At 49.1% G+C, this 21,194-nt stretch overlaps 1 protein-coding gene across 2 annotated transcripts in view; it reads left to right on the forward strand.

The window, feature by feature from the left end:
• Positions 1–6,350: 6,350 nt before the first annotated feature.
• Positions 6,351–21,194, forward strand: part of LOC140387704 (uncharacterized) — a 45,796-nt gene continuing 30,952 nt past the window's right edge. For both annotated transcript variants that reach the window (XM_072470878.1, XM_072470879.1), the window contains exons 1-5: positions 6,351–6,464; positions 11,272–11,333; positions 17,795–17,917; positions 18,014–18,082; positions 20,961–21,056. In XM_072470878.1, the coding sequence (XP_072326979.1) occupies positions 11,277–11,333; positions 17,795–17,917; positions 18,014–18,082; positions 20,961–21,056 (345 nt within the window). In that variant the 5' untranslated portion in view covers positions 6,351–6,464; positions 11,272–11,276. The remainder of the gene's footprint in view (positions 6,465–11,271; positions 11,334–17,794; positions 17,918–18,013; positions 18,083–20,960; positions 21,057–21,194) is intronic.

The following is a 21,194-nucleotide window of genomic DNA, read 5'->3' on the forward strand; positions in this document are numbered from 1 at the left end:
CAGCTTTTCTCAGAATCCTAGTCGATGCAGGAAGGGGAGGAGGGAAAGGTGTTTGCATGCAGTAGGTTCCAGTAGGAGGCACTGCATGTGGGACAAGGCCAGGGAGAAGCATGAGAACGTAGAACATACAGTGCAGAAGGAGGCCATTCGGCCCATCGGGTCTGCACCGACCCACTTAAACCCTCACGTCCACCCTATCCCCGTAACCCAATAACCCCATCTATCCTTTTATGGTCACTAAGGGCAATTTATCATGGCCAATCCACCTAACCTGCACGTCTTTGGAATGTGAGAGGAAACCCACACAGACACAGGGAGAACGTGCAGACTCCGCACAGACAGTGACCCAGCAGGGAATCAAACCTGGGACCCTGGCGCTGTGAAGCCACAGTGCTAATCACTTGTTCTACTGTGCTGCCCTACCGTGAGCATCAAGCAGAGGCTGAGGAGCAGAGACCCAGACTACAGAGATAACTGGCAACACCGAGGGTCCATCATCGACGAATCTCCTATATACAAATGAGTGAGAGGCAGTGCAGGCAAGGTTGAGATTGTCCAGAAATCTCGCCCACCACATATGCTACATTCTCAGTGAAGACCTGATGCCACGTGGATTTGAAGGGTTCCCCCTGCCAGTCGCCCTGAAGATGGCAGCATTCAACTTATTTGCCTCTGGGTCTTTCAGAGGAAAACTGGGGATTTATATGGCATTTCTTAGCTGGCAAAACATTCAGGAGGTGACCAATGCCCTTTGCAGGAGGGTCCATCATTATGTAAACCTTTCTTCGGATGAGGATAGCCAGGTTCAGAGATACACAGACTTCAGACGTATCTCTGGGTTCCCTAGAGTGCAGGGAGCAATAGACTGCACCCATGTCTCTATACAAGCCCCCTGGCAGCACCCTTGAATTTCCATCAACCACAAGGGCTACCGTTCCATTAACGTGCAGTTGGTGCGTGACCGTCAAAAGCAAATACTACACGTGTGTGCACAGTTGCCTGGGAGTTGCCATGACTCCTAAATCCTCAATCACTCCCAGGTGCTTGGGATCTTCGAGGGGCCAGAAAGTTTGCTAGGATGGTTGCTGCAGGATAAGGACTACCCACTTAAACACTGGATCATGACTCTGGTGAGTCGCTCCTCCAGCCGGGGAAAGGTACAACTCTGTTCACGCCATTTCATTGAGCAGACCACAGGACTGCTGAAGATGTGATTCAGATGGCTGGACCACTCAGATGACTGTCTGCAATACTCGCCGGAGAGGGTTTGCCGCACAATCGTAGTTTGATGTGCCCTTGACAATCTTGCCTTGCAGAGAGGTGAGGTCCTGCCAGAAGGTGAATTGGAGGAGGAGGAGCCCTCCTTGGAAGATGAAGATGAGGAGTTACAGGAGACCCAGGGGGCTATTGAGGGACAACATGATGGTATGATGCCATGGAGGAGAGGAGATGTGTGGGGATTGTTCTGAAAGGTTTCAAGAGAAGTAAAAGTAAGCCAGACCATTTGGAGACATCTCCTCTCAGCCTCCAAGCCATTTTCTGACTTCTGAGGAAATAGCTGAACCATCGCTGAGAGGACAGGTCCTGCATTCTCACCTTGAAAACTTAAGTGCTCACAACTCACTAAGGCAGATATTAACTGTGGTCATCAGTGCCCTGGTAATATGCTCACTCTGACAACTTAAAGTCCAGCAAGGAAGAAAAGTGATGTGAGTTGAGGCTGGATGTTTCCTATGCCATGTAAGGATGCAAACATTGCTGCAAAGGAAATAGAGACCAGAGGCTGGATTCTCCGTTTTTGAGACTATGTCCCCACGCCGTGAAAAGGCCACTTATTCATAGCCCTGGAGGGGGCTAGCAGGGGCCTGAAGGGTCAGAGGCCACGCATGCGCACGGCGGTGGCCTCCAGAGGTCGCGCCGTGCTCCATGGCAGACTCGGACCGTGGAGCTGGACCTCCTAAATAGTGCCCCCGATCGGCCGCACGCCCGACCGCCTGCCCAAAAATAGCCCGGTCCCGTATGAGGCCACCCCCTGCCCTCCGATCGGCCCGCCCCCAAACATGGCGGTCGCGGACTGAGTCTGCAGCCGCCACGCGAGGATCCCGAACGGCAGGACCACATTAGATTCCTGAGTACGCCGCTTTTCGGCGCCTGGAGAATCGGAAAACCGGCACCGGTCCCGATTCCATGCGCGGAAGTGTATTCTCCTCCCCGGCGCCGGACGCGATTTCGGTGTCAGGGTGCGGCGAATCCAGCCCCCGGGCTCTTATCCTAACATGCTTTTTTTGGTTTGGGATCCAATCAATGAGGAAACCCAGATGCGCAGAGAGTCACATATCTAATGAACCCTCCTCAGCCATTGCTCTCCCTCGAAGATTAAGGGTTGAGAACTTACCCATCATCCAGTCTAAATGAAGAATTACACACATCTCCCCGACGATACACAAGGCTCTGGTACCAAGTGGCATTGAGGTTGGCATCACATGAATGTTAATCTTAAAAGGGGACACTGAGTGTGAGAAAGTTTAAACTCAGGATAAGAGGATTGCAAAGATCTAAACCAAAGCACTTTCAGCAGTCCAGAACTTTCATATACCCATGGAATGGTTTTCAGAAAATACGATTTATTTACAGTGATATTACTCATGACCCTGAGGTGACATCAAAACTTTTGAACTTTCCTAATCCTACCCCTACACCTTGGTGCAGCCCTGACACCTACAGCAGAGGCGGAGGCAGCCTGCTGACAGCTACATCCTGATGCCTGTGATGGCCTTGCTGGAGGCCCTCTGGTGACCAGAGCCCAGGAGGGGCTCAGCCTTATTCGGATCTCCTGCTCAGGGGTGGAAGCACCCTCAGCTGCTTGTGCTGCTGGAGTTGGTGCAGACACAACTAGAGGTGTGTTCTGAATGGTGGTTCCCCAGGGTGTCTTGTTGCCAATTTGCGCCGGAGATGTCAATAAGGTTGCCCCTATTAATATTGAGTGATATTGCTTTTCAGAGTTGCCAGGTATCAGATGATACCACCACAAGGTTCAACTGGATATTAACCCAACAACCAGTCAGTTAGTTCAAGTTCAATAATGGTTTATTTACACACAAGATTAACTCACACATGCAACATAAAAACACTACAAGCTAAATTACACCTAACACTACAACAACCTGTACTTAGCTTTCAGACACCCGGCTTTGGCAGAGGATAAAGGCCTTTGTTCGGATCTGGAGTGGCTGGGTCTGGAGAAGTAACTTTGGCTCTGCTGGGCTCATCCGTCTGGTAGTGATCGTTGACCTTGAACTTGCTTCTGGTCGTGGTGCTGCAGTTGGCTTCAGGTATAGGCCGGGCCGAAGAGTGCCGGTGTGCCAGGGCCAAAAGAGATCGAACACATGGCAGTGTCTCTCTTTATCCTTTGGGGTTTCGCGCTCTTTTGGACGGTCCTTAGCTTTGGACGCAATAAGTCGGCAGGCTTCGATTACTGCCTTCGATTTGAGCCAATAAAGGGGCGGGTGCCTTGACGGCTGGGCACGTCCTGAGCGGTCATTGACCTTGGCTGTTTGGGCTTCCTGGGTGAAGGGAGTGCTGCCAATGTATCTGGAATTGTATCTGATACCTGAGTACCAGTCCTTTGTCCTGGGGAAATGGGTCATTAGAATGCAAATCGGCTAGGGGTTTCGATACAGTCTGGTTCTCTGTTAGCAAATATACATATAGGCTCTAGTTTGCCTGAATCCTGTATTGGCCATATTTTCCTTGTGTCTTTGCAAGTATCCATGTTTCCTTTGTAAGTGGCCATCCCAGGTGGCTACAGTCTGACTGTGGATGCCAGAGGGCCCTGGGCATGACTCCTGGAGGAGATGGGGCACCTGGAGGGAGGTCAAGGTGCCTCTTCTCCATGTGGCGTACATCCTGATGGTGCCCACCAGAGTGTGTAGTCATTGAGAGAATGGTCAAGTGCAAATTCTGCAGGATCTGCTGGACCAGGGTCTTCATGGTGGTCGCCAACCTTCCCGTGATGAACTCGAGGTGCACGCACGGCATCAGACAGAACACAAAGGGTCTTCTCCATCGTGTGCAGCATTCTGTGTGAGACTGTTAAAACTCTGATCAATGTTCTGCTGCTTCCCTTTGCACCTCCACGAGTGAGCATGGCAGCTTCCAGAGGTTCATCATCATCAGACTGGGACTCAGCAGGTGACTGGTCTCCAGCTGCTCTCCGAGTGCCAGAGACCCGGGGCAAAATTCTCCCCAAACGGCGCGATGTCTGCCGACTGGCGCCCAAAACGGCGCCAATCAGATGGGCATCGCGCTGCCCCAAAGGTGCGGAATGCTCCGCATCTTTGGGGGCCGAGCCCCAACATTGAGGGGCTAGGCCGGCGCCGGAGGGATTTCCGCCCCGCCAGCTGGCGGAAACGGCCTTTGTTGCCCCGCCAGCTGGAGCGGAAATGACATGTCGGGGCAGCGCATGCGCGGGAGCGTCAGCGGCCGCTGACAGTTTCCCGCGCATGCGCAGTGGGGAGAGTCTCTTCTGCCTCCGCCATGGTGGAGACCGTTGCGGAGGCGGAAGGGAAAGAGTGCCCCCACGGCACAGGCCCGCCCGCGGATCGGTGGGTCCCGATCGCGGGCCAGGCCACCGTGGGGGCACCCCCCGGGGTCAGATCGCCCCGCGCCCCCCCCAGGACCCTGGAGCCCGCCCACGCCACCTTGTCCCGCCGGTAAATAGGTACTCTAATTTACTTCGGCGGGACAGGCAATTTATCGGCGGGACTTCGGCCCATCCGGGCAGGAGAATCGAGCGGGGGGGCCCGCCAACCGGCACGGCCCGATTCCCGCCCCCGCCGAATATCCGGTACCGGAGACTTCAGCAACCGGCGGGGGTGGGATTCACGGCGGCCAACGGCCATTCTCCGACCCGCTGGGGGGTCGGAGAATGACGCCATTGGGCTCTCCCTGCTTGTAATTGTTGTAGGGATGTGTCTGTGAGGTGTTCTCCAGAAAGTGACCCCGAGTCTAACCTTGAACTACACTCTGCGCTGATGGAGGGCATGAGTGAGTGCTGTGATGGTTCTCCCTGAGCCCCCTCAGCCTCCATTGCTCCAGGGGGCTCAGTTAGTGAGCTGGTCGCAGTCTACTGGTACCTAAAAAGTACAAATGGACAGTTTTAGTGGATGATCTGAAGCTAATCCAGAGTGTGTTTCATTCAGTGTGAATTGCAGGATTGGGTGAAGTGTGGGGCTGAGATCTGTACTAGGTTTTTGGAAGAGGCCAAGCTCTGCATTTGCACAAGAGTGAACCAGCCTCCTCGAACTTTGTGAGACCGATAATCATGGCTGTCGCTTCCCCTGTCTCGGCTCGCTCGCACTTGTTGTGTGGAGGTTTGGTCTCTATGGAGACATATGAAAGAGATGTGATGAGAGGGGATGGAGAAGAAGTTGCTTAAGATGCATGCCCCCTGTGTGTGGTAAGCCTTACCTGTAAGTGACAGAGAATGGAGTGAGAGCAACAAGACAGATGGGATGGTGGTGTCATGAAAGTCTTGTTGAGAGAGTGAATGTTGATATGTGTCTCCCGTGGCTGAATGTGTGAGATCCATGAAGAGAGCAGCTGTTAGTGTGCATGATGCCACACTGAGAGTTTGATAGTGGAGGGAGCTGAGAGAAGACTTACCCCAGCAGAGCAGATGAGATCATTCATCTACTTCCTGTACTGGATGGCGCTTCATGGGCAGGTGACAGCAGCATTAACCTCCTGGGCAACACCATCCCAGGCTGGAGAGGTGAGGTTAGTGTGCTTCTTTGAGCTGTTGCTGGTGTAGAGGACGTGCCTGCGGGCCGGGGAAACCTCGAATAAGGAGGCTGTTGCATTGAAAGCAGTCGCAGCCTTCTTCACGGGTGACACGGGTGGCGAGGTCAGGTGGGCTGGAAAGAGTGTCATGGGTGGGTTGAACTCGTATTTAATTATGGCGCAGGGCCCTTTGAACCTGAAGACTGATGGCAGGCAGACAAATCAGCTGCCAGCCCGCCAGGTGATTCAGAGGGGAACTCGCCTGTGCATCATTAATCAGCTTACGAGTGCAGAATCTGGTGCGGGGTCCTGCCCTTATGGCTAGCGGGAAAGGCACAGTCGGAGCCAACTGCCATCGCACTTAGTCTCAAAAACGGAGAATTCCACCCCCGATTACTGTCCAGGGTTCTAGATGACTAAGCATTCAGTTAAATGTTAGATTTGTAATGTTTCCATTTTTAGATACACTGAAGAATTCCAAGCAGATTTGTGACGATTTATTAACACAGATCTGCCACTTTTAGTATAGAACTGCTATCGAAACATCCCTGACCCCTGAGGTGTAGCCATGGGATTGAAAAACAGTCGCCCTGTATTTCCATATCATTGGAACTCGCACACAAGTAAAGGCTTCTCTTTCTGGCTGAATCCTCACGTATTTTCCAAGCAAACATCTGTTTGAGGTAAGTTATTGTTTTCTTCTCAATCTGAAAAGTTACCAAGAAGAAAAGTACATATTTTCTGCATTTTTAGGTCAAAGCGTTAGTTAAAACATCTAGAAATATTTAATAATTAGTTGCCAACAAAAGAATACACCCCAAGTTAGAATAATGCAAAGGTCCTTAACAATGTTTGTGGTATTTTAGACTTTGATCACTCTGAACCTTTTAAAGTCAATCGAAGAATCCTTTATCAGATCCTAATTCGAATTACTGAATCTAAAGTGGTGAGAGTGTGAAAGTGTGGTCTTCACTCTCGTCATTATCTATCTTTAAAGTGATATCATTCTGGTTAGATATCTGTGACTGATTTTTAAACCAGGTTAAAGTCCAACAGGTTTGTTTCGAATCACTAGCTTTCGGAGCACTACGCCTTCCTCAGGTTTACCTGAGGAAGAAAGGGCTGGTTTTTGTATTGCATCTTTCACAATAAAAGGATGTCCCAAAACGCTTTACAGCCAATGATGTATGTTTGAAGTGTCGTTGCTCTTGCAAGGGATAATTCGCTGGTCTTGAGTGTCCAGAGGGGAGTTGCATTCACTGGGAACATGTTGAAGTAAATCGATTCATTTTAATCAGTGGAAAATCATTTGCATGCAGCCCACGTGCATTTTGTGAGGTGGGTAGGGATCAGCAATAGGAGACTGGATTTAATTCTCCTCTCCCTGATGGTGAGTGCTGACTCTGCTCTGGGTTTATTTTGATGGTGCTGGTTCTGCTGTCGATTGAGATTAGTCAAACTGTGGAGAATCAAACCTTAATAAGGCTCGGGAAATCCAAAATAAGCAAAAGTAAACAACATTTATTTTACAATAATTATATGCACGAGTACCGGTAGAACCTCACCGTGTACTCTCTTGTCAGTCTGTTCCTGACTGGCCGACCTTTTATACAAGTAAGGGTAACCTACCCCAACCCTCGTGGTGGAGCTCGTTCTCCTCAAGGAGCATGGGGAAAACAATCATCCCCACACCATGGGCTGGATTTTCCGTTGTGCAAACTAAGCCCCCACGCCATCGGGAAAATTGTGGTCTTTTAGTCCAGGAAAACTGGCGTCAAAAGGCCACAGATTCCCCGTTTTGCAGGGGGCTAGCAGGGAGCCGTTGTAGAACTCGCAGATCTAGCTGCCAATACGGCCTCCAGCGCTTCAGCGACCGCGCCGTGCTTCATGGCGGACTCAGCCTGCAGATGTGGACTGCCAAAATAGTGCCCCGCATCGGCCGCTCGTGAGGCCCGAACCGCCCGCACACATTGCCCTCAGCCCTGAAATAAAGCCCCCCCTGCCTGCTGATCGGCCCTCCCCCGACTGTGGCAGCCCTGGTCCGAGTCCATAGCCACCACGCGAGGATCCCAGATAGTGTGAGCACGCGCAAGCCAAGCAGTCGGCGGCGCTCCCGATTTCTGTGGCAAAACGGATTCTCCGCCCCGTCGCCGAATGCGATTTCAGCGTCGGGGAACGGAGAATCAAGCCTCCTATGTCCCATGCTGGTTTTTACACAAACTTCAGACTCTCTGCTTGCAAACAAAGTAATAAATCATCCCATTGCAAACGCTTGTAATTGTGAAGATTAATGTTGGCTTTAGAGTGGCAACTCTTGGCAATAGAATGCTACCTGTTGCCCTTGCAGTTCTGAAACAAGGGATTTTCCAATTTTCACAGCCAATGAATTTTATTCCCCAACAGCAGCTTGTAGTCAGGAAGCTGACTGGTGGTAGTTTAACGTGAGGATCAGCAAACCTCAGGTGAGGGGCAAGGTTGAGAAGGTGAATAAGCTCCTCATGGACGGGAATTGAACCCATGCTGCTGGCCTTGTCGTGCATCACAAACCAGCCTTCTAGCCCACTGAGCTAAACCTGCCCCCATGAATCAGGTACATCTATCATGGTCACTGTTACTGAGACAATGGGCGGGATTCTCCATCAGCTGACGCCAGAATAGGGAAACATAATTGCGCGGAGAATCGCGTGTCAGCCAAAAATCGTGGTTGGCGCCGGATGCCAAATGGAAAGCCATGCTCCGGACCCTCGACATCGGCGTGAATGCGTTCTATGCTGCACGTTGGCATGACCATGCAAATTATACAGTAAACGCCATTGGCATATTAGCAGGCCCGCCCCGGTATTCTCCGGGCCTCCAGCGATACCCGTCTCCGCCCGACGGAAGATTCACTTGTGGTATCTAAAATTGGGAAGCAGGCACCGTGGCTGCTGAGAGGGAGGAGGCTCAACCGTGGGCTGCCAGTGCTGCTGCTGGAAGGGCGGAGGTGGTGGTGGGGGGGAGCGTCTGTCAGGACTAGGTGAGATAGCGGGGGTGACCAGGGGATGGACCGTAGGGTCTGGGTGATCCCATCGCACCTCCCTGGGACCGGGGTGTCGAGGCAAGGGTTGATTTGCCGTGGCCTACAAGGCAGCAATGCTGCCGCGCATCCCACTGACCACCTACTGTGGCCTGTGGTCATGTAGAGCGATACCAGCCATATGGGTGCTCCCCCACCCACACCCAGGCACCAGCCTGCTGGTGAGGCATCATGCAACCCACCCAAGGAGGACGGCCACAGTAGATCCCACAGGAGGGTGCCGGACAGGGGCCCCGAGTGTACAGCTGGCATGTGTAGGGCCAGCCACTGGTACCTCTGCCGGCAGGAATGGGTGCCGAGATCAGAGGCCACTCTCGGTGCCAGCCACCAACAGGGGCTAGAGGTGCGGTGCAGAAGGCAGAGTGCCAGGGGAACAGCCAAGGGCAGATGTGCGGATGGGAGAGGAGGGTGGGAGGAGGACCCCTGGGACAGGGGCTACAATGCATGCCAGGGCCACTGTAGCCCATTGAGCCTGATCAGGCATGGGCTACTCACCATGCTAACATGTCCGCACTTTACCCCTGCAGACAATGGATTTTTGTATCAATTAACATAGAATTTACAGTGCAGAAGGAGGCCATTTGGCCCATCGAGACTGCACCAGCTCTTGGAAAGAGCACCCTACCCAAGGTCAACACCTCCACCCGATCCCCATAACCCAGTAACCCCACCCAACACTAAGGGCAATGTTGGACACTAAGGGCAATTTATCACGGCCAATCCACCTAACCTGCACATCTTTGGACTGTGGGAGGAAACCGGAGCAACCGGAGGAAACCCACGCACACACAGGGATGATGTGCAGACTCCGCATTGACAGCGACCCAAGCCGGAATCGAACCTGGGACCCTGGAGCTGTGAAGCAATTGTTCTATCCACAATGCTGCCATGCTGCCCACTAATTCCAACTATTGTTGCCATCATCCTAGCCACTACTGCCCTGGCGGATGCTCTGAGGTTGTAAGAGCAGGAGCTGCTTGTGGAGGGCTCTCAGAATCGGAGCTTGCCCCAGAGGAACAGGGGCCAGCCAGTGAGGGTGGAGAGGAGGCCACCCAACAGGCCAAGGAGGCGGTGGGAAGGAGGCAGCAGATCACACCTCATGGATATTGGCAGCGCCTGTCATTCGAGGGCCTGCCGGACGTAGTGTGTTGCTGAAACTCAGGCTGAACAGGCGGACAGTGCTACATCTCTGCCAGATCATGGCACACCTGGCACAGCGAGGGCATGGGGGAGGAAACCCATTTCCGGTGGCCGTCAAGGTGACAGTGGCCCTGGACCTTTACACCAAGAGGATCTTCCAGGCACCGAGTGGGGATCTGTCCAAGATCTCGCAGACCTCAGTGCACAGGTGCATCTGCCCCGTATGCCCGGTGGGCACAAATATTACCTTTGACATGGACCGAGGCCACCAGGTAGCGCGAGCAGCGGGATTCGCCACCATCGCTGGGGTGCCCCATGTCCAGGGCTAATCGATGGGGCACATGTCCTCCTACGAGCACCAGTGCATGAGGGGCTGGTCTTCACGAACCAAAACGGATCCAACCCATAAATGTGCAGCTGGTGTGTGACCATGAGATGCACGCATTGTCAGCACCGTCTCCTGCCTTTGCAGGAGGTTGGACTCCTCCAACTGCATCTGCTGGCACTGGATGGTTGCGGAGAACTCCTCATGTAGTCCCTGGCTCTGCTGCTGCAACTCCAGCATTGATGGGACCGCCGTTTCCAGAAGCTCAAGACCCATCTGTACAGCAGCTAGTTTCTGGGGTCGGGCCGCCCTCCAACCATCCGCGACCTCATGGTTTCCCATCTCCACCTTATGTACCGCAGCACGTGTATGGTGTGCACCAGAGAGTGCCCCAGGACCCTCTTCACTAACATGCCCAACTGAGGTGAGTATCGCTGGGATGGTGATGGTGAAGGGTGTTGGTGACAGTAGTGCAGTGGAGTCAGTGTTGCCCCCCCCCCCCCCCGAAGGTGTCCTCCGGGGTGTCATGGGGCTGCAGCTGGGGGCTCACAATTCCAGCAGGTTCCATCTCATTGCTGGATGAGCCTTGGGGTTGGGACATGGTGCAGGGGACTCCCGGATGGGCCCGCCTCATCGCCAGATGATCCTGCAATTCATAAAACAAGACGCATGGTTAAATCGGGAGTGGGGGGTTGCGGGGAGTGTTAGGGGTGGGGGGGGAAGGGTGAAAGGGATGGGGAGCCATTTGTTAGGAACATCACAATCCATCAGGAGCTCACTTGCGTCCCCAATGCCGATCTCCGCCTCGGCGATTGCCCGCTCTCTAGGTCCCATCGACCAGGTCCAATGCCCTCTACTCAGAAAGTAGATAAGTTGCATTTTACAATATTCTACATCTCAGTCAGAAATATTTGGTCATTATTTTTGATAATATATATTTTTACTGCAGTTTAGATGACAAATGCGAAGATGGACTACCCAAAGTTAAAGGGAGATACTCTTGGTGCACAGGTCAGTGATGTACTATTAGAACAACAGCACGTCTATCAGTTGTTTGAGATTATTTGGAAACATGATGATCATAGCTTTTGTTACGAAAGATGTATCAACTGATTGGTCACGTACCAAAGTATCAGTCTAACGTACCAAAGTATCAGTCTAAGTGGCAACGGGCACAATCCAGATGTGTGACAATCTATATTCATCAAAATAACTTATCCTGAGTAAAAACAGTTGTGGAGTTTCTGACCAATTAAATATGGTGGAATCTTGAACAAAGGTATCTAAAATAAACTATTAGAGGCATATAAGTTATAGAAGAGAAGCATGGTGCTGTATTATACACTAAGGAATGGCTACCAGCATCTATTTTGGGGGTGAGCCCGTCACCACTTTAGTTCTTTGGGTAATGGTCCTTTAATTAGTATGAGGTGAAGTTTCTATCCATTTCAGAAGCAAGTCTTGGCTCATAGAACTGCTGGCTAATCGGAGGCCAGCAACTCTGTGCCAAATCTACCTAACAGTCTCAATTGGTGTGTGGCCTACATGATGGCGGGGCATTGGTGGGCTGGCCAGCGGCGGGCATGCTGCTGATCAGATAGTGCCCTAACTTACAGGTCACCCAACATTTCTTCCAACTATAGGTAATCCATAAAATTCAGCCCATTGAATGTTAAAGCACAAAAACAAGTCACTCAACCCAGCCTGTGCTAGTGGATTCATAGAATTTACAGTGCAGAAGGAGGCTATTAGGCCCATCGAGTCTGCACCGGCTCTTGGAAAGAGCACCCTACCCAAAGTCAACACCTCCACCCTATCCCCATATCCCAGTAACCCCACCCAACACTAAGGGCAATTTCGGACACCAAGGGCAATTTATCCTGGCCAATCCACCTAACATGCACATCTTTGGACTGTGGGAGGAAACCGGAGCACCCGGAGGAAACCCACGCACACACGGGGAGGATGTGCAGACTCCGCACAGACAGTGACCCAAGCCGGAATCGAACCTGGGACCCTGGAGCTGTGAAGCAATTGTGCTATCCACAATGCTACCGTGCTACCGTGATTGAAGGGGTTGAAGTGACGACACTCACATCTGTACATCTTCATCAAAGGAGTATTGCTTTGTTGTGTAACTCTCTGTCCAGTATGAAGTTGTGCTTGAGCCAGAATTTTCCCCACTGCTCATTGGGAAGGTTGAACCATCAATTTCAGCTCTTGTCCGAAACTTTTCACCTTAACAGCTCTTCAATTCCTCTTTCCCAGTTTTTGCTGAGATTAACTCTGACAATACACAAATCCTGTTTTTGACTCTGAACCCAGCTTCAAACTTTACATTCTGTAATATTGCCCAACACCAGTTACTCAATCCTGCTGAAATCCTTCACTCTGCTCAGTGACTTCCAGCATAGACCTTTGCAACAGCTTCTTCCCTGGCCAATTGTCCCCAGGCAGGTTCCTCCAGAACTTCACTACCTGCTTCTTACCCTGCCAACTAATGAACTGCATATTTCTCCGGCTCCTGGTTCCTTGATGTGTTGATTAAAAGTCTTTATTCTTCTATTCAAATTCCTCCATAGCCTAGGCCTGGCATCTACCTGTCTGGATAACCGTTCTTCAAATTCCTCCAGCTCATAATTCAACCTACATCTGAAGGGGAGGCAGTGGCACAGTGATACTGTCATTGGACGAGTAAGCCAGAGTGATAGGATAATGTTCTGGGGGTTCATGGGTTCAAATCCCACTGTGACAGGTGTTGAAATTTGAATTCAACAAAAATCTGGAATTAAAAATCTGATGGTGACCATGAAATCATTGTTGATAGTTGTAAAAACCCATCTGCTTCACTAATGTCCTTTAAGAAAGGGAAGGAAATCTGCCATCCTTACCTGATCTGGCCTCTGTGCGACTCCAGACCCACAGCAATGTGATTGAGTCTTAAATGCCTACTCAAGTGGTCTAGCAAGCCACTCAGTTCAAGGTCAATTAGGGGATGGGCTATAAATATTGGCCCAGCCAGCAATGCCCACTTCCTCTTGCTAGGCTCCCCCAGAGCCTATGCCCACAATCATTTCCAGTTCCACATTCTAGTGTACAGCCTCTGCTCTGCTTAAGCAACAAGCTCAAATTGTACCATTCTCTGCCTGAAAGAAAATCCTGGTCCCTTTGCCGGAACTGAAATAATGAATAACGCTAAAGCACTAACACTGAAACAATTCAATGAAAGTTGGCTGAGGCAAAAAATGTAACCATAATTTAGGACAGTTTATTTCAATCAAAGGTATTCACAGGAGGTACATAAATATATAATGGGTAACTACCTTCATTTACCATTTCAGAGATAATGGATAGTTCTTTGCTTATCTTTTTTTTAAACTGCGAAGAACAACAAGAGAAACACATGTGCAGTAATTCAAGGGAGAGCTGAAATGTTGATCAAATGGTAAAAGAGGGTCCTGCCAGCCCTGTGGGATATGTGGAGAACAAACCTTTCCTTTCCTCATTGCTGGTTTGAAACATGTGGCCAACTTAATTTAAAAAAATCTTTTAACCATTACCAAGGGTGATGGTGTAAAATAAATTATGTTATTTAAATTACTCATGCCAATTGCTAGAAAAACGAAATGTCTATTAGCAATATGAGGTAATCAAATCAATAGTAAGTGGATATGTGTATTGTACATCATAGGTTGTAGTCTTATGGCTCTGATTTAATTACATGTTATACACCTATAAGCTAGCTGAGATCTAGAGGGAAGAACTTCAGTAGATTCTGAATTCAAAGGAGTTGAGCAATGCACTCACATCTCATTATTCACACTTGGAAATGGAACTATGTTTTTGAAAAGGAAGATTACAAAAGGATACATGAGAAGGCAGGAAAATGGGATTAGAGTAGACAGCTCATGTTGGAGAGTTAGCACGAGCACAGGAGTGATGGTTCAAGTGCCCGCATTTTAATATCTGTGAATTCAAGTCTTTACATTGCCGTATAACACATAGCACGTATAGCATGTAACACACACATTGCCTGTACTACATTGTAAACAGTACAACTTCATGAACGCTGCCATCCTTTATCTATCAGAGATTATCCTGTGCACAAACATAAAGGAGTAAAATGGATTCAATTGAAAAATTGTATAAAAGTCCATCACTTGCATGTAAACTTGCTATCACTTCCCTCTCTAACCGACTCCAGGGGCGAAATTCTCCGGTATCGGCGCGATGTCCGCCGACCGGCGCCAAAAATGGCGCAAATCAGTCGGGCATCGCGCCGCCCCAAAGGTGCGGAATCCTCCTCATCTTGGGGGGCCCAGTCCTAACCTTGAGGGGCTAGGCCCGCGCTGGACTGATTTCCGCCCCGTCAGCTGGCGGAAAAGGCCTTTGGTGCCCCACCAGCTGGCACGGAAATGACATTGCTGGGCGGCACATGCACGGGAGCGTTAGCAGCCGCTCACGGCATCCCCACGCATGCGCTGTGGAGGGAGTCTCTTCCGCCTCCACCATGGTGGAGACCGTGGCGAAGGCGGAAGGAAAAGAGTGCCCCCACGGCACAGGCCCGCCCGCGGATCGGTGGGCCCCGATCGCGGGCCAGGCCACCGTGGGGGCACCCCCCGTGGCCAGATCGCCCCGCGCCCCCCCCAGGAACCCGGAGCCCGCCCGTGCCGCCTTGTCCCGCCGGTAAGAGAGGTGGTTTAACCCATGCCAGCGGGACAGGCATTCTAGCAGCGGGACCTCGGCCCATCCGGGCCGGAGAATCGCGGGGGGGGGCGGGGGGGCCGCCAACCGGCGCGGCGCGATTCCCGCCCCCGCCGAATCTCCGGTGCCGGAGAATTCGGCAACCGGCGGGGGCGGGATTCACGCCAGCCCCCGGCAATTCTCCAACCCGGTGGGGGGTCGGAGAATCTCGCCCCAGAACTGCCATCTCGAAATGACTCTAACCTGTTGGTGGCAGAACTATTTCTGCCAAGCATGTAAATGTTGCACTGTAGCACTAGAGCAAAATTTCAGCTTTGTGAACAGTGACAAGATGAAAAAGAATGTTCTGTACTTAAACAACAATTACATTTTGGATTAGATGATCAAATAGAGCATGCTGCTGTCCGTTTAATTTCAGTCAATGACTGATTTAAATTATTAAAATAAATTTAACACACTACTTTATATGAAATCACAAATTTACTCCTTCATTTTAACCATGCTGCTCACTGACACCGTATGTTCTATTTTGGTCTGTGACTTCTGTTTAAATATAACTGTTCACGCCTTGCTGTGGGATTTTTAAGAAGGTGGCAGTTCGTACAAGGACAGAGAGAAGAGACCATTAATCAATGTTAAAATACTGCATGTTTGTCATAAGCTTTTTAGCAAATAGAATCTTGCTTACTATTCACTTGTGATGCAAAAATAAAATATTTTGTGGGTAAATTATCAATGAACAGTAATTCTATTATTTTGGGAAGTAAGAAATCCTGTCTGTTCTTTCGCTTATGATTTGTTTGGTTTTATAGATTAAATATCCCTGAGTTGGATGGTAGGTAGGTATTTAGCCATGAGGGACCATAGGCATCTGTCTCTATGAAAGATCGACAATTGCTTCTTTATCTTGAGTGGGGCATCATTCTGCATCAAGCATGGATAGACAAGGAGGCAGGTGCCAAGTCTACCCCAGCTGGAACAAGAATTGAACCCATTCTGTTGGTGTTATTCTGGACCACACTCTAGCCAAATACGCAAATGAGCCATTTGGGAGAGTTATGTTGGACTTGACTCTGGACTGAATCTTCCGTGGAACGGCAATCACTGTCGGATTGCCGCTCCACTTTTGCTTTCGTACCTTACACCAGAGCTGCACATTTATTTTCCCGACTTCCAAACTGGGTCTCTTCAGAAATGCGGAGCATACCTGTCTGGGAGTCTTACCCTCATGGTGTAGGGGCTTCAGGAGAAGCCATGTCATACCCCTTTTTATGGCACTAATTGCTGTATCCCAGCAAGTTTAAAGGTCCAAAAGTCACTTTGAGAGTCGATCGAAGTGTGTAAGATAAATGGCTGGGAGTGTAGGGTAGCAGGCAGGTAGGTGAGGGATTAGGTTGGCAGGTTTGTGGCTGATGGGGTTGGCTGGTCGGAGGGGATAATCAGATGGGCAGTGGTTATAATCGGGGGGTTGGGAATGTAGTTGGGTGGTTGGCATTTCGGGGTAGTCAGAGAATCGGGTGGGCAGTTGGGGGTGGGGGTGTAGTGGGTGGTTGGACAATTGAGGTGTTTTCAGAGGGGTTGGGGGTATAATCGGGTTGGCATGGGATCTATGAATCAGGAGGGTAGTCACATTGGGGACGTAGTTAGGTGGTCAGGGAAAAAAGTTAAGGGGTGTAGTCGGGGTAATCCATAGTCAGGGAGTCCAGTAGGAAGTCAGGGATTCAGTAGTATACTTTTTTTAGGATTTTTTTTTTCCCAATTAAGGAGCAATTTAGTGTGGCCAATCCACCCACCCAGCACATCTTTGGGTTGTGGGGTGAGACCCACTCAGACATGTTGAGAATGTGCAAACTCCACACGGACAGTGACCCCGGGACGGGATTGAACCCGGGTCCTCAGCACCGTGATTCAGCAGTGCTAACCACTGTGCCACCATGCTGTCCTAGGGATTCAGTAGTCTAGTTAGCCAGGTGTTAGAATTGGTTTTGTTTCTTCGAACGTTCCCTGAGCAACTATTCTGGTGCGTGAGTCTGAACCATCCAAAGCCTCGGCCTCTAACTCAGAGTTTCGGGCATTGGAATTCCAAACTTCCCAGGCTATTCCAGCGTAGTCAGTGCGTCGAGATCGCCAAATGGTTCCCTGGTGCATCTTGGGTGGTACCTCCAGGGTGCGCCAATCCAGAGATCAGAAGCTCTGGGCCTTTCCTCCACAGATGCTGCCTGAGCTGCTGTGTTTTTCCAGCACTTTCTGTTCTTATTTCAGCTTGCCAGCACCTACAGCATTTTGCTTTTATGTTCGATAAATCTGCTAACTGTCCACTCCCTTAGTCAGTATTTCTAACTAATTTTATCTTACCATTTTTTTTTCCTTTAACTTCTTCTCAAAGATTTAAGAACAACAGAGTTAGGTTCCTTTAACTTTGCTTAGTCTGTCTTTCTTCTCTTGATAGCCCATTCTTACTGTGTGAGTCTTGAAAAGTCATTCACGATTGGGGACATATCACCATCCTCAAGCAAGACGTTAGGAGTGGAGAGCATGACTGACAGTTCCCTCTGCAACCTGGAGAGGAGACACTGAGGTTAAGTGTAGCACCCCATACACCAGATGCCTATGCTCAAGAATTGAGTCTGAATACATTTAAGATATATTCACTCCTCATGATCTCTGTCTTTCATAATTATTTTCCTTTGGCAACATTGAGTTGATCTTACCACTAATTCCCATAATGATTGGTATGAATCTCACCTTATTTGTCCTTTCTCGATCAGGAGGTGAAGCATCAGCAAGTGGAGGATAATGTATCTCTAAGGACACTGGATGAAAAGAGGCTTTGGTTGATATCCGATATCCAGCAGACAGAACAACTAGACAGTCAACAGCATCTGGAAAGAGTACCCAGCATCTTTCTTCTCAATGCTAATATTCTTTTGGAGACGTCTGAATTATTTCAGAATCAAATTTGCTTTTTTTCCCCCCGATTCATTCAGATGAAAAGGAGGCAACAAAGAGAACAAGAGGAAAGGCAAAAACAGAAGGAACTTAAAGAAATGAAAATGGTACTGGAATAAAATTTGGAATGATCATGCACAATGGGTGTATGTAAGGAAGCCATTTCACACTATCAATGTAGTGAATATAGCTTAAGCTTTTCACAATGGTTTATTAGTGCACAATTACCAAACCCAAGTTACCAAGCCCTTCAAAACACCCAAGAGTTGCTGCTTTGATACAATTAGCAATCTGACCATAAGTTACTTTCAAAATTCTGCTGGGTGTGTTAGGTGAAATTTTTGTGCATGTTTCTGCTCAAACCTATTTGCGTATTGCCGAAGATGAAAACTTGCATGAACTACTTCAAGAATATGATTTTACATTAAATATTATTCCTAGTTATATTTAAGAGTGGTGAACTGGTGTAGTTTGATGAACACAACTGGAAATAGGTTTCTCAAAAACTAAGGGTGCAATTTACCGGGAGCGCCTGAATCTGTCGGTACGCGGCCGGTAGATCCTGGAAGAGGCCTCTATCGGGATTCCTGACAGCCTTACATGGTGGCATGTGGTGGGGTGTGGGGTGTTTGAGGACCTCCTAACAGAGGCATTAGGGGTTCTGGGGGTCACATCAGAGAGTCAAGAGATTGTGTCCCAATCTCTTCCTGCACTGAGGGGTTACGCTCATGTAACCCTGTGTACCCTGGCTATCCAAATAACTTCACAACATTCAGACCAAATCTAATCTGTCCATACCAAATTTCACACACCTCTCACCTCTAAATTACATGAGTGGAGGTAGCTGCTGAGTTCTATGACCAGCTGCCTCCATGAGTGAAACACAACGCGATCCCATTCCCACTGCCTGGGATAGGTGCTGTGTTTGAGGGCGGGAACTTGCAAATTTCGGGCTCGTCTGCTATTTTTGCAATGATGGAGAGGCTCTCTGTCGTTACAAAAATCAAGGCCCATGCCTGCCAAATGTTGCTAACTTGTGTACCACTCTCTTCAACTGCAGCTGATACATACTCCAAGAGGGGGGGTTAAAAAAAACATTGCTATATCCCAGTAGCATATTAAAGATTCATGAGCAACTGGATGTCATCCACTCAAAGTCCAGGCCACAGAGAACTCATGAGTTGGGCAAGGGTCAATGAGTTGACCCCGTTCCGGGATGACCTAGTACTACAACTAAATTTCCATCTGCTCTGTTAGCAATAATGGTAGTGCTGAGTAAATTCATTCCATTGTAGCTAGTTCTAAGCTAGTCTTCAGTCATTTGGGCCCTTTTTGTGACAAATCGCTTGTGACATTTTTTATTCAGTCACCCTTGGTCCCCTAGCTTGGCTTCTTATTCCCTGTATCTGGGTGTGCAAAGCCATGAAGGATATTCTGGCTGTTTCCATAGTGCCCAAACCATGGCTATTGCATTACTTGGATCTTCATGTTTAGTGTTATTTCTTGACCAAACCATCTTTCTTGATTTCTTAATATTCCCATTTCATTTCTCTTTCTGCACCAAGTGATGCACCAAGGCAAACTTTCATCTGTTTCCATAGCTACTAATTGCTGGAACAGTTTACTCGTCTGTCACCAGGGGCTAATAGCTTGAGGAGTGCCATTCCACATCAAGCATGGCTGACCAGGAGACTCTCCCACTCTTACCGGCAGCCATTGGCATGCTGGAAGGATTTATAGGTTGATAGTGAATCTGTTTGACCGCATTATGAATGCACCTTCCTTAGTCATCAAATCCTGGAGTGGGACTCGAACCCGGAGTTTCTGGGCCAGAGGCAGAGTGGGATGCTACCCACTATATCACATGACCCCCTAAAATAATCCTGATTACCCTCCAACGAACTCATTTCTGCTGGATTGATTCCAGAGATAAATATTGTAATCACATCCGAGTAGGATAAAATGTGAAAGCCATAGGGAAACCTTCATTCTGAAGTCCTGCCAATAAGGACTGCTGGTCAGAATTAATTGGATAACATGAACGACATAGCTTTGAAGTTACCATGTATTAGCAAGTACGCTCCACACTCATTATAAATCTGCTTGTAAATTTGGAGCGCATACTTCACAACCCGACTTAATATATAACATGCAAAAGCTAGCAGCAAAGATCCAATAGTCTGACAGGCCTTAATTTTTAGTAGATTCAACAAAAAAAGTGGGTATTTTTTTCACACTATTTTGGGTTTAATTCATATTTTGAGAAATAACATTAGAAGATGCCAAAGCCAGGCAGAAGCTTTCGAGATTATATTTATCAATTGGTCTGCAAGCCTTCTGGTCCCTAAATTTCTAAGTGTAGAATTATTAATGGTAACCGTTTACAAAAGAGTAAAGTTAATGATGGGATAATTTTTTCCGATCGCACCGCCTCAGGAATCATCGTGCGCGGTTGTGACCATTTAAAGGTCCATTGAGCTTGGGCGGGAATTTCTGGACCCCTGGGATGGCAGGACTGGAAAATCCCACTCAACATACTTCACTTTTGCCTTGGAGAGGATTACCCCCCCCCCCCCCATGGTGGCGGAGGTGGCTCGCCATTGGCCAGTGGTGGGATCTTCCGGTCCCGCTGCTGTCAACGGGGTTTTCCAGTGTTCCCATTCCAGCGGCGTGGAACCCGCGGTAGCGGGTCGCCGCCAGTGGGACCAGAACATCCCGCCAGCGGGAATGGCTGGAAAATCTCACCAATTTGCATTGGATTGTTGTAAATCACAGACAGAAGTTTGGATCTAAAGTAAAAGGTAACATTGCACCAAAAACTCATTATGCTGAGGTGTCAAAGGCAAATATTTATTCACGTATTTAAAAACCCATGGCATTTATAGTGTGACAGTGAAACACAATCTCAATGGCAAACCAGCTTCACGCCTGCTTGCTTCTGCAATAAATTTAGCTCCTGACTCTAATAACATTTCCTTTGATCAGAAGAAACAAGAACAATGGAGAACTGAACGAGCAAAGAAGACAGCTTTGCAAGAACAAGTCCTACGGGAGAGAGCGGATAGACTGAAACAATTCCGTGTAAGTATCTTGGAAAACATCCGACTAAAAAATCAGTAAACTTGCTGATATAACATATACTTGCTGAAGGTGAATGTGCCTAAGGTGCAGACTGGCAGGTTCAGCCGTGCAACGTGTCTGGTATCGATTTGTGCATGA

The sequence above is a fragment of the Scyliorhinus torazame genome, chromosome 13 (genome assembly GCF_047496885.1).
Source record: "Scyliorhinus torazame isolate Kashiwa2021f chromosome 13, sScyTor2.1, whole genome shotgun sequence".
Lineage (NCBI taxonomy): Eukaryota > Metazoa > Chordata > Chondrichthyes > Carcharhiniformes > Scyliorhinidae > Scyliorhinus > Scyliorhinus torazame.